Here is a 12899-nt window from a genome sequence, read left to right as displayed (position 1 = left end):
ACAAAAAAAGAGTTTTTCACAAATAAGATTAAAATTCTACCACAACAATATAAATTTTTTACAAAATATATGAATTCTCAACTAAAAAGATAAATTTTCAATTTGAAATGAAATAGTTATTTACAGTTTAAAAATCTAATTAATAATTAATAAATAAAGAAAAAAACAAATTTAAAAACATGGATTTTCGAACCAAATAGCAGTATTGTAAAACAAACAATACAAAATATTCTGCCACAAAAGGTAATGTAAAAAAAATAGTTTAATTTTTGAACAAATAAATCAATTTTCAACTATAGTAATTAATCTTTAATAGAAAAAAAAGAAATTTCGAACCAAATGTTTAAATTTTCGAACAAAGAGATGAATTTTCAATCATAATGATTACTTTTCTACAAAAAAATTGAATTTTCAACTAGAAAAGGGTAAACTTGTAATAAACAATGGAATAATCACATTTTAGTTTAAAATTTTATTTTTAACTAATTAAAAGCGAATTTTTAACGAAAAAGTTCAATTTGCTACAAAAAAAGATTTTTATGCTCAAATAATGGGAACCAAAAGGAACTAAAGAATCAATTTTCTACAAATTAGTTACACTGTTAATTAAATAGATAAATTTTCAACCCAAAAGTACGAATTTTTAACAAAACAGTTAAATTTTCAACAAGAAAGGCTGTCTTTTTTCTTTTTATCAAAATTGTTGAATTTTGAACAACATAATAAAAAAAAGTATGTTCGTTCCCCAAGTTTATATATTATACAAATATTTTTCTAAAGGTAAAAATTTTTGTGTAAATTATTGAGTGCAATTTGCAAAATATGTTAATTTTTTTAAATACAAAACTTTTCAGAACTTCTAATTTTTTTAATAATTCGATTACACCCTTTCTTTTTAAATACTAGTAAAATTCCAGAGATCTCAAATTTTTTAAATGGACGCAACGAGCTTTTGGAACATTATTTGTTTAAATTTATTATTATTTATTTTTTTCTATTGATTATTAATTAATTATTAATTTTTTTAATATTAGAATTTGTTTTAAAAATTTAACTTGCCTGCTAGATGCTTTGCTAAAAAAACTATCCCAAAAATTCGATTTTCGTCAAAAGGAATAGCGTTGAAAAAAATCTTAGCATTTTTTAATTATTTATACATTTTTACAAGTAAAAAGTTTTATTCCACATTAAATTTTAATGCAAAATCGTAAAAAGTTTTGTCGCAAAAGTTAAAAAAATATCAAACTTATCACTTCGACAGAGATTAAGAATTTTCGAAAAAGAAAGTAATAAATTTTTGGTACATTCTTTTTCATAACGAGCACGATTTTCCGAAGTAAACAGTTTTTTGTGTATTAAAATTTTAAAGAAAAAAAAACTATTCTGTCGCAGCAATCTAAAAAATTATCAAACTCACGACTTTAAAAGAGTTTGGACATTTAAAAAAAAAATTCATACATTTTCCGTACTTTTTAAATGCTTTAAAAATATAATAATATTAACTCAAGCTTTTTTATCACGCTGGGAGAAAATAAAAACCAATTTTTATTACGAACACATTTTTTTTAAGAAACACTTTTATTGTATACTAAATTTTATTATAAAGACACGAAGTATTCGTTTGAAAACATTTTTAAAAATTATTGTACATTAACGACTATTTTTTATTTTGAAAATTCAACTATTATGTTAAAATTGTAATTATTATGTTCAAAATTCAAATATTTTGTTCAAACTAAAAATTTAACTTGTCATTTTTGGTTAAAAATTTGCCTCTTTTTGTTTAGAAATAAAAAATTTTGATGAAAATTCGGGTTTTTTTTCATTCGTCTCTTTTGGCTGAAAATTAATCATTATACTTAACAATTCATCTTTTTGGTGAAAAAACCATTTTTCGGTTGAAAATTTAACAAAATTTAAAATACTCTTTTTTCTTTTCTTGAAAATTGATCTTTTTAGTTTAAAATTCAGCTACGTATTTGAAAATTGACATTTTTTATAAAATTATCCTTCTTATTTAAAAATTAATTTGTTTTCGATTAAAATTCATTTCTTGGGTACGAAATTTAACTACCTTGTAAAAAATACATGTTTTGTTAAAAACTAATATTTTAGTTGAAAATGCATATTTTTGGTTAAAATTTTTTAGTTTTGATTGGATTATAAGTAATTTATATAAATCTTATTTTTTTGTTAAAAATTACTCTTTCAATTGAAAATCGAACTATTTCATTTTTGTTACAAATGTAGTTTTTAGTTGTAAATTAATTTCATTAGGTGAAAATGTAACTATTTCATTGAAAATTGATTCATTTGCTTTTTCTTGAAAACTTATTTTTCGACTTCAAAATTGAGTATTTTGTTTATAATTTGTCTTGTTTGTTTAAATTTACCTGATTTTTAATTAATATTAAAATCAATTTTTTGGAATATAATCTATTTTATTTTTCGTTAAAAATTCATCTTTTTGATTCAAAATTATACTTCTCTGTTAAAAAATAATTTTTTGTTTGGAAATTCATTAATATAGTAGAAAATTTATTTCTATGTTATCTTTTTTAATTTTGAACTTCAAATATTCAGTTAAAAATTTCTTTATTTACTTATATATTATTTATTTATTATATTCAGAAATAACAGAAATTTATTAACACATTTTCAAGACTAAATGGAGCTAAGAATTAAAATTTGGTAAATCAAATTTTGTCTGAAAAAAAAAGTTTTCTCGATCGCTCCGCTGGGAATCGAACCAGAGGTCTTCCGATTGCCAGTCGGATGATTTTAAAAATTGTAATTAATAAATAATGACTAAATTTCCTCATTGTTTTGTAAAGAAGATTTTTTAATTGGCATTGGGGTCTATAATTTTTATTTTTTCACTAATTTTAATACTTTAGGTTTCGTATGATTAAGAAAAAATCAATTTAAACAAAAAATAAACAGTAAAACAAACAATAAAAAGCATAGACCCTAGTGAAAATTAAAAAATCTTCTTTACAACTATTGGGCCAAATAAAAACGACATATTTCAAATAACCAACAATCATGTCATTTATTTTTCTTTAAATTTACATATCTATAATAAAAATAAATTTAATATAAATTTTCCAGATAATCACATTATGAGAACTTTTTTATCCTTAAAAATAATTGAAATCCTGGGAAATCTCTTGAAAATGTTTAAATCCCTTTCAAATATTTGTAAATAATTTTAAATTACCTAAAATGTTTTAAATCCTTTGAAATTTCATTGGTTTACTGAAATAATTTAAAAACGCCTCGGTATCTGTTTAAATACATTTTTTGTTAAAGGTTGATCTTTTCCAGTAGAAAATTCAGCGATTCAGTTGAAAATCACCTTATTTTTTGAACTTTTAATTCGAATGTTTAAAATTTTCAACAATATTTTTCGATTTTCTTAAGATTATTAGGAAAATTCTATTGATGTAATCACAAAAACAATTGACTAAATAAACTTTTAAAATAAATAGTTATTTGTAATTCGAATTTTTTACGATGGTCATTTCGGCCCCAGCTACCTGAAAATACCTTCAAATACATTAAAATTCATGTATTTTGTTAAACTTAGTATTTTTTTCGCTGAAAATTAATCATCTTGCTTAGAATATTTTATTGAAAACTCATTTTTTTCTTTTTTTAATTTTTTTTTTTAATGTAAACTTAATTATTCGATTTGATTAAAACTGGATGTATTTTGTCAAAAGTACTTTTTTTTGCAGAACATTAATGTTTGTGGTTAAAATTTCATTTTTTATGGAAGATTTATAATTTGTTTGGAAATGTATTTCTTTGGTTCAAAGTTAATTTATTTTGTTAATAATTTGTCTTGTTTATTCGAAGACATTTTTTCAACTGAACTTTTAACTATTAAATGTTTGATTTAAAATTCAAATTTTGAAAATTCAACTATGTCGTGAAAAATTCATATACATATTTAGTTGAGAACTAGTATTTTTGGTAAAATATTAATATTCTTGATTAAAAATGTATTTTTGGTCGAAAATTGAACTATTTCGTGAAAAAATTCAATTTTTAGATAAAAATGATGTTTTATTTGTTTATTAAAAACTGGACTATTTTTTTGAAAATTATTCGTTTGTCGGTTGAAAATAATTTCCATAACTAAAAATTAACATATTAAATTTCTTATTGAATAATAATCTTTTTTTAGTTGAAATTTTTAATATTTTCAATGTATTTCAAAGAAAATTAGATTTCGTGGTTGAAAATGCATCTTTTTGCTTGAAAATTCGTGTTTTTTTTTTTGTAGAAACTTAATCTTCTTAGTCTCTTTCTTTGATTGAAAATTTAACTATTTTGTTGAAATTTCGTTTCTTTTTGCCAAAAATCATTATTTTTTAAACTGAAAATTCAACTATTCGATTTTTCGTTAAAAAATAATATTTTTAAATTGAAAATTTAACTGTTTCAATCAAAATTATTGGATTTTGTTAAAAGTTGACATCTTGTATAAATTCAATCTTCGTGGTAGAAAATTCGTCTTTTTGGTTGAAAATTAGTCTTTTTTTGTTTAAAATTAATTTTCTCTGTTAAAACTTCATAATTTTTGTTAGAAAATTAACTGTTTGGTTAAAAAATCAATATTTTTGTTAAATATTCATTTTGATTGATGGAAGAATTCATTCTTTTCATTAAAAATTTATTTCTGTAACTGGAAATTTATTTATTTTGTTGAAAATTCGTCTTTTGGTAAATAAATAATCTTCGTGGTTGGAAATTCATCTTTTTTATTAAAACATAAACTATTTGGTTAAAAATTCAGTTCTGGGGTAAAGATTTATAATTATCATTGAAAAAGTTTTCTTTTTCGGTATAAAATTGATCTTTTTGGTTGGAAGTATAACCGTTTGATTAAAAATGCATTTTTTATTTTAAAAAATCATAGTTTTCATTCAAATTTATCTTTTCATTTGATAAATTTCTGGATTAGAAATTTATCTTTACGTTTTGAAGACTTATCATTTCAGTAGAAAAAATATACATTTTTTTGTTTATTCATTTTTAATTTATATATTTTTTTAATTTAACCATTTCGTTAAAAAATCGTCATTATCGGTTGAATAATAATTCTTTTTTACTGAAAATTTACTATTTCACCTTTGGTTTAAAATTTACCTTTTTGATTAAAAATTCGACTTCCTTCGTAGAAAATTATTTTTTTTTGGTTGTAGATTCATCATTTTAAAAGGAAAATTTTGTTTCCGTTGTAGAAAAATTTCCTCAACTAAAAATTTAACGATTCAATTTTTGATCGATAATTTCTCTTTTTTAGTTAAAAATTCATGTATTTTTTTGAAAAATCGTATTTTAAAAAAAAATGCTCTCACTTGAAAGCTCGCCTTTTTGGTTAAAAGAAATTTTATTAAAAGAGAGAATTTAGTTAAAAACGTTGCACTAGTTGTGAGAGACTTGTCGCACTTCGGTTTGGTGTGGCTTGCGCTCCAGATTCGGGACACTGGTTACCCCGAACATGCGGAGATCAGCAGCTCCGATATGTGGGTACTATATTTTCCTAAGCTGCGCAAGCGGAGAAATGTGCCGCAAGCGCCGCGTGTACAGAACGGTCCGACCATGTAGTTCATTAGGCAGTGCCGCTTGTTTGGGGTAACGGGTCTGACGAATCGGTTGAATGAAGAAAGCCGCGTAGAGGGGGAAGCGTTCGCAGGTAGCTGAGACGAAATTATCATCTGCCCGTTAACCCACAGATTAATTTGCTAACTTCCATATATTTTTTTTCAAATCCTTGATCTTCCTGCAATCCCATTCACTCCTTAAAATATTTGAGTAGATTATCCTTAAACAATTCAAGATCGAATGATAGAACGATTTTTGCATTGGCCGACTTTCCAGTTGAATTTGTGTAATCAACAAGAACTGCTCCTTCCGCTGCTCCATCATAAACTGGAGTCACATTTATTATCAAATAATCCTTTATTAAATTCGGCCAAAGTGCAACTGCAACACTCATTGTGTCTGATGAGCTCCAGAATCTCGATTTCCTTTTGTCGATTGACTCGGCCTTATTTAAGAAATCCACTGTTTTTGATTTTATGATTCCAAAAACATTTTTTCTCCATTCCTGAATAAAGAAAAACGTGTGCATATAAAATAGAAGAAAAAAAAACGTGATTTGTCGTAGGAAGCCCGGCAGATGCATAATACAGAGGCGCATGCCTCTATACACTGCATGCCGCTATACACTGCAATATATATGAGCGCATGCCGCTATACGAGAGAAACAGAAGAAGGGGAGAGAGAATGACGAGAGGGAGAGAAGTAGAAGAACCGAAGGAGAGATAGAGAGGGGAGGGGATTGAAAGCGTCAGTCAGTAGGAGAAGGGAAAGAATTAGAGAAGAACTGGCGTTGCTGTTACCGTTATCCAGTTTTGCGTGTTCGCACCATACCATAAGAAGATATCATTTCAATTATAAAATATGAGAACAATATAAAAAAAAAAATTACCGCCATAACTGGATAATTTAAGGACACTTCTCGTGACAATAAAGTAATTGGGTTCGTAGTCGAGTTGAAGAATATGAAAGCACTTTCTGGGTCAGTGCCAAAATTAAAATCTACGGCAGGTCTTATATTTCCTCTACCAGTGATAGTAGACCCCATAGAAATAAATTCGCCAACATGTTGAATATATGATGGATCGATTCTGGCAGCTAATGCCAAATTTGTAACAGGTCCTAGCGAAACTATAGTCACTTCTCCTACAATAAAGAAATATATAATATAATTTTCAGATTTGCTAGGAATCGAACCCCACAACTTCTGCTTGCCAGTCTGATGCTTTCCCAATAAGCTACTAGAGAGATTGAGAAAATAATCATTTTCAAGAAATACATTCATTATTATGCCAGGTGTTGCAAGTTAAATTTTCGAAGGAATCTGTTTTATCATTAGCGTAACAGAATTTCTTATCGTCTTCACAAACTAGATGGAGCTGAGAATTAATTTTTTTTTAATTAAATTTTTCTGACAAAAATATCCTGTCCCTCTGCTGGAAATTTAAGACAATGACCTCTGATTGTCAGTCAGGTTCGTTCCCATTAAGCTACTAGAGAGATCGAGAGAAGAATGCTTTTTAAAAAATACACACATTATTATGCCAGATGTTGCAAGTTAAATTTCATTTAATTTGTTGTAACAAAATTTCTTCCTGTGTTTTCAGACTAGATGGAGCTATAAATTAAAAATTTGTTGCTTGTCTCTAGCAGCTTAATGTAAAAGTATCCGATCGGCAAAAATTAATTTTCAATCACGAAAATTAATTTTCTACCAGCAACAACAAATTTTTAAGAAAACACATGAATATCAAAAAAAGGAAAGTTCATTTTGAATACTGGTGAATTTTTGAAAAAAGAACTTTTCTACATAATTGTTAAATATTTGACGAGTAATATTAATTTTTATCAAACAGTTGAATTTGCAAATTGCATGAATTTTCAACCAAGTAATAGTATTTTCAACAAATCCGGTGGATTATCGACCAAAAAAATGATATTTCACCAAATTTTTACATTTTTAGGAATGCAGATTAATTTTAACCATGCAATTTAATTTAGAAAACACATGAATTTTCAGCTAATTAATTGAATTTCCCACCAAAAAAAATATATATTCACCCACAGAGTTGAATTTTTATCTAAAAAAGATCAATTTTCTATAAATAATATAATTTTTAACCAATATTTGTGATATTTCTACCAGAAAAAAATTACATTTGGATAAAAAAATTTTCCAATCATCCAAAAACGACGAATTTTCAACAACACATTTTATTTTTTTAATCAATAAAGTTTTTCTTGTTAATAAAAAAAAACAAATTGTTGAATGTTCAACAGAATCGGTAAATGTTCAATCAAACAAATGACTTTTCACAACAGTGTTAAATTTTTCACAGCGCAGAATAATGTTAATAATATAATTAAATTTACAAAATGCATTAATTTTGAACTAAATGGTTGCATTATCCACTGACAATAATCCACTTTAAGCCAAATAGTTGAATTTTTAATTAAAATCGATCAATCAAAATCGAAAAATCAATTAATCAAAAAAAAAAGGTCAACAGTTTTGATATTTCATCCAGAAATTATTTTTATTTTAATACAAAAATTATAAATTCATCCAAAAAAGACGAAATTTGAACACATTATTTCAATTTTCAAAATACTTAAGTTTTTAACCAAGTAATTGAATTTTCCTTTAAAAAGATTAATCTTCAGAAAAATATTTGAATTTGAACTTAATAATTGAATCAATTTTCAAAAAAATAGTTACATTTTTAAATTAAGAGCATCAATTTTCCTACAAAAATTATAAGCAAAATATTTCAATTTTCATTTAATTGTTTTGATATGTCAACCAGAGAAGATTTTTATTTTAACGCTAAAATAGTTGAATTCATCCAAAAAGAAGAATTTTCAAAAAATCTGTTTTTGAGCCAATTTTCAACAAACATGAATAACTTTATAAAAAATGTAAATGTTTCGCAACGTAATTTAATTCTCAACCAAATGCTTGAGTTTTCAACCAAAAACTATTATTTTCAAACAATGAAATTAATTTTCTAATCAAAAGAGCCGAATTTTCAACTAAAAATTAGTTAAATTGAACTATTTTTTATTTAAAATCTTTTTTATTTGACATAAACCTTTGAATTTTTCGTTGAGAATTCATATTTTTTGTTAAAAAATCATCTCTTTGATTGAAATGTAAAAAAAATGGTTTAAATTCTTTTTTTCAATTAAAAATAATAATAATTCATTTTTAACTAATAATTTAAGCAATACAGTTCATGTATTTTTTTTTTAATTTTCATTTTTGTAGAAAATAAATCTTCTGGATTTATAGTTTTAATTGAAAATATACCTCTTTGGTTAAAAATGTAACCATTTGCTTGAAATTTTCTTTATTTTTAAATTAAAAACTCAACTGTTTTATTGAAAAATTATAGTTTTATTTGCAAGTTTATGTATTTTGTTAAAATTTTGTCGTTTTTGGTAAAAAAAATTAATGAATTTGATTGAAAATTCAACTATTTGTTTGAAAATTAAACTCATTTGTTAAAAATTTATTATATTTTTTTGTGCGAAGATTCAACTATTCCAGTTCAAAATTCATCATTTTATGAATTTGTGAAATTTTCAATTTCCATTTCGTTACAATTTTCTTTGAAATACGCTTTTTCGTCAAATTAATTTTCTAAAGAAGAAATTTAACTATTTAATTTTTTGTTAAATATAACTAATTTTTATTCGCAAATTTTTTTAACTGAAAGTTTATCTTTTTTTGTCGGCAATTCAACTATTCTTTTGAAAACGCAGACGTTTCGTTAAAAATTAAACCATTTATTTAGAAAGCAAAATTTTTTTTTCAAATTTAATTTTTTTATTAATAATGAGTCTTAAATTTGTTTGAAATCCGATAATTTAATTAAGTTTCAACCAACACATGGAATTGCATTGACTTGGATTAAATTAACAGAGAAAAGTTATTAGTTTTGACTTTCTTTAGAATTAAATTTTTAACCATAAAATCCTTTTTTTAGTTTCACTAGACCTAAAATTTCTTTGTATGTTGAAAATGATTTTTTCACTGTAAAATTGGGCACCTGTAAAAATTATTATTTTTTTTTTGGACCAGGAAAACCTGGAATTTTTTAAGGAACTTCAAATACCCTGCTATATTGCTAGTAATAAATTATCAAAACTATGGAAGAAATATATTTAAAAAATAATCAAATACGCAACAAATTATGTCAAAATATTTTTACCTGGATGTGCTTTTACTAAATCAATTAAAGCCACAGCAGCGTGCTTTGATCTATCAACTTTAGCCTTAATCTCTTCGGAAAATTCAAAATCACCAAATCCATCTTTTCCGAAATATTGTGAGTCTTCCCAAGTTATAACTAAAGGTCCATCAGCACCACCGTATACCGGAATCTGTAAATTAATTATTTGTGTAATCTATGAGTGAGCAGATTAGAGCTACTGTAAGATTAGGTGACACACGCAGCTCGGCTTTCACATGTGGAGAACCCCTGTTGGGCCAGCGACAATCGTGCGCGCGCACGCTGCGCCTTCGGCCCGGCAGAGAAGGGGCCGCGAAGCAACGTGCGCGCGCACGCTTTCCGCTGGAACAACCGGGGTTCTCCGCATGTAAGTGTCAAGCTGAGTGCGTCACCAAACTTGTTACTCACATCATTTCTTTTTGCAATTGTTAAAATTTTTAGCACATTCGTTTCCACATTTCGCTCTGCTGTATTTCCAAATGTGCAAGTTATGGCGAGTATCTCAATCATTTCTTTGTGGGCTTCTGCAAACTTTAAGGCCAAAAGAATTCCTACAGCATCATCGCCCCCAGCATCAGTGTCTATAATTATTTTCTTTTTAATATTTGAATTCTCATTTCTTTGCACTACACCTGCTTGGCTTAAAAATCAATAAAAAACGATTAATTAAAAACTTGCTTATGAATAGATTGATAAAAATTATAATCTGATCAAATATTTATTTTCCTTACCTTGTACAAAAGAGGGAAAATGTAAAAATACATTTTAGAAGAAGTAATTCTGCTTTCATTCTACAAAATGAAAAGTATAATTAAACTGAAATTTTGTTATTCGCTAATAATGCGTTTGAAAGTTTAATACCTCACGTATTAGATATAAAATGGGTAAAACATTGAAAAAACATGTAAAAGGTTTTAATGGCGAATTTTATGGTCTAAAGATTATACAAAAAGAATTTTCTGAATATTCGAGTCAACATTTTAAATCATTTTTTATTTTGAAAAATGAACTTTAAGAGCAAATTAAAAAACGTTTTTAAACGTATCAAACGATTTCCTAAAATTCCGAAAAAGAGTGTAGAAGAGCTTAAAGCAAAATGTTGGAATTTGGTAGGATACAAATTTTTTAATATGTGAAAGATCGAGTAAATTCACGAAATATTAAGTAGAATTAAAGAAATAAAAAAAATATTAGGTTCAGAAAGAAGATTGATAGAAATGTAGAATTTTAAAGATTACAAAAATAAACTTTACGAGCTTTAAAAGAATTTCAAAATTTTTCAATAGAATAAACGAATTTTCTTAAAATGCTTGTAAAAAGTTAGGAGATTACAAACCAGTTTTTGTTAACTTAAAAAAAGATTATAGTAGGCTAGAAATATTTTCAAGAATTTGAGACGTTTTAAATAGATAATAAATTCGAAAACTTGGAAAATTCCTGAAAATTTATCAGACATTTCTTGATTTCTTCCTAACTTCTTCAAAATTCCTAATAATATTTTTAAAAGACTCGAATTTATCCTAATATTTGGTAAAATCTTATCAAACAAAACAATTCCTTGAAAATTATTTAGAATATTGTTCTAGACATCTGATATATCAAACAAAATTTTTTAATTGGTTTTCTTAAGAATCTTATAATAATTATATTTATAATAAAAAGAGATATTTCGGATTCCAATCGTGCACAAAACTATATGAATTTTTACAATATTGATATTTCCTCGCTATATTTCACTTATCGCGAGGTTTAAGAAAATTGAATAAACTTAATTGTTTATTATTGTTTTTAATTATCAGCCCTAAAGTAATTCTAGATAATTGCCTTTTTTATAAAATTTTAAACTTTTTGTTGAGTTTTCACTCATTGATCTAATAATTAATGCAAGGTAATTGTTCAAGCCATTCATTTTTTGTTTATAACTATCTATTTGACTTTTATAAAACAAAACTCAAAATTTTTGATTCCGCTAAGAATTTCTTTTGCACTAGTTTTAACAAAAGTAACAAAAACCTGAACATTTGCGAAAGCCAGCAAAATTGCATCATCGAAAATTGATTACCGTGATTTAAATAATATGACAACTTCTCGAACAAAAAAGCCATCATTTTCGATTCCTTTAAAAATTTCTGTTACATAACTTGTAACAGAAGTAACAAAAAACTTAGAATTCGTTAAACCCACCATAATTTCATTCTTAAAATTTTTTTCACAAGACAAAAATAAGACAACAGCATTTCTGAGAACAGAATTCACCACTTTTGATTCTTTTTAAAATTTCTGTTACATACCTTGTAACGAAACTAAAAAAAATCCACACTGATGGATCCCAGGAAACTTTCTTTCTTTAAAATTCGTTACCAAGATTTAAAAAAAAAAAACACATTTTCTTACAGCAAAAGTCACCCTTTCCGATTCCTCTAAGAATTTTTTCATATAGGTTATTAAAAAACTCAGAAAAACCTAAACATTCGCGAAATCTAGCGAACTTACATTTTTTTAAATTAAAAATATATATATTATTATTAAATTTATCAAACTCACGACTTGGGCACAGATTGCAAATTCTTGAAAAACAAATTCATAAATTTTCTGAACTTTTAAAATGATTTAAAAAAATAAAATTGTTTACTAAAACTTTATTCACGCCGGGAAAAGAAACGTTGATTTTTAAAACTCTAAGAATAGCAATATTTTCTTGATAGAAAAGGTGTTGTGTCACTTTAATTTAGTCAGAAATGTTTAAAAAAAGAAACTTTTTTGAGTTTCTCGAATTTTTGATTTTTTTGTGGATTTTGTTGCAAGTTATATAATTAAAAATTCGTCATAAGGACAACCGCAGGATTTCTCCGAGAGCGGGTGCTAATCTGAAAAATTGCACCCGCTTCCACTGAAATCGCGATAAAATTTCAGCCACAACCACGTCTCACAACCGTGAGATAGATGGTCACAGTCTGTAAAGGAATCAATACGACGATCCAGCAAAAGCCTCGTGCACCCTAAGAACACGGAGCGACCCAAGGACAACCGCCTTCTGCATTTTTCCCGCAA

General features: G+C 25.8%; 1 protein-coding gene across 1 annotated transcript in view; it reads right to left on the bottom strand.

Moving 5' to 3' along the window:
- Positions 1 to 5382: 5382 nt before the first annotated feature.
- LOC117180813 (probable uridine nucleosidase 2) overlaps positions 5383 to 12899 on the bottom strand; it is a 12615-nt gene continuing 5098 nt past the window's right edge. The window contains exons 2-6 of the mRNA XM_033373334.1: positions 10580 to 10639; positions 10257 to 10488; positions 9828 to 9999; positions 6506 to 6759; positions 5383 to 6121 (exon numbers count right to left, since the gene is read on the bottom strand). Coding sequence (XP_033229225.1) covers positions 5807 to 6121; positions 6506 to 6759; positions 9828 to 9999; positions 10257 to 10488; positions 10580 to 10638 — 1032 coding nt within the window. The 5' untranslated portion in view covers position 10639 and the 3' untranslated portion in view covers positions 5383 to 5806. The remainder of the gene's footprint in view (positions 6122 to 6505; positions 6760 to 9827; positions 10000 to 10256; positions 10489 to 10579; positions 10640 to 12899) is intronic.

The sequence above is a fragment of the Belonocnema kinseyi genome, chromosome 9 (assembly GCF_010883055.1).
Source record: "Belonocnema kinseyi isolate 2016_QV_RU_SX_M_011 chromosome 9, B_treatae_v1, whole genome shotgun sequence".
NCBI classification, from domain to species: domain Eukaryota; kingdom Metazoa; phylum Arthropoda; class Insecta; order Hymenoptera; family Cynipidae; genus Belonocnema; species Belonocnema kinseyi.
The sequence above is the reverse complement of the archived record's forward strand: the minus strand, read 5'-3'. Positions and strand labels throughout refer to the sequence as shown.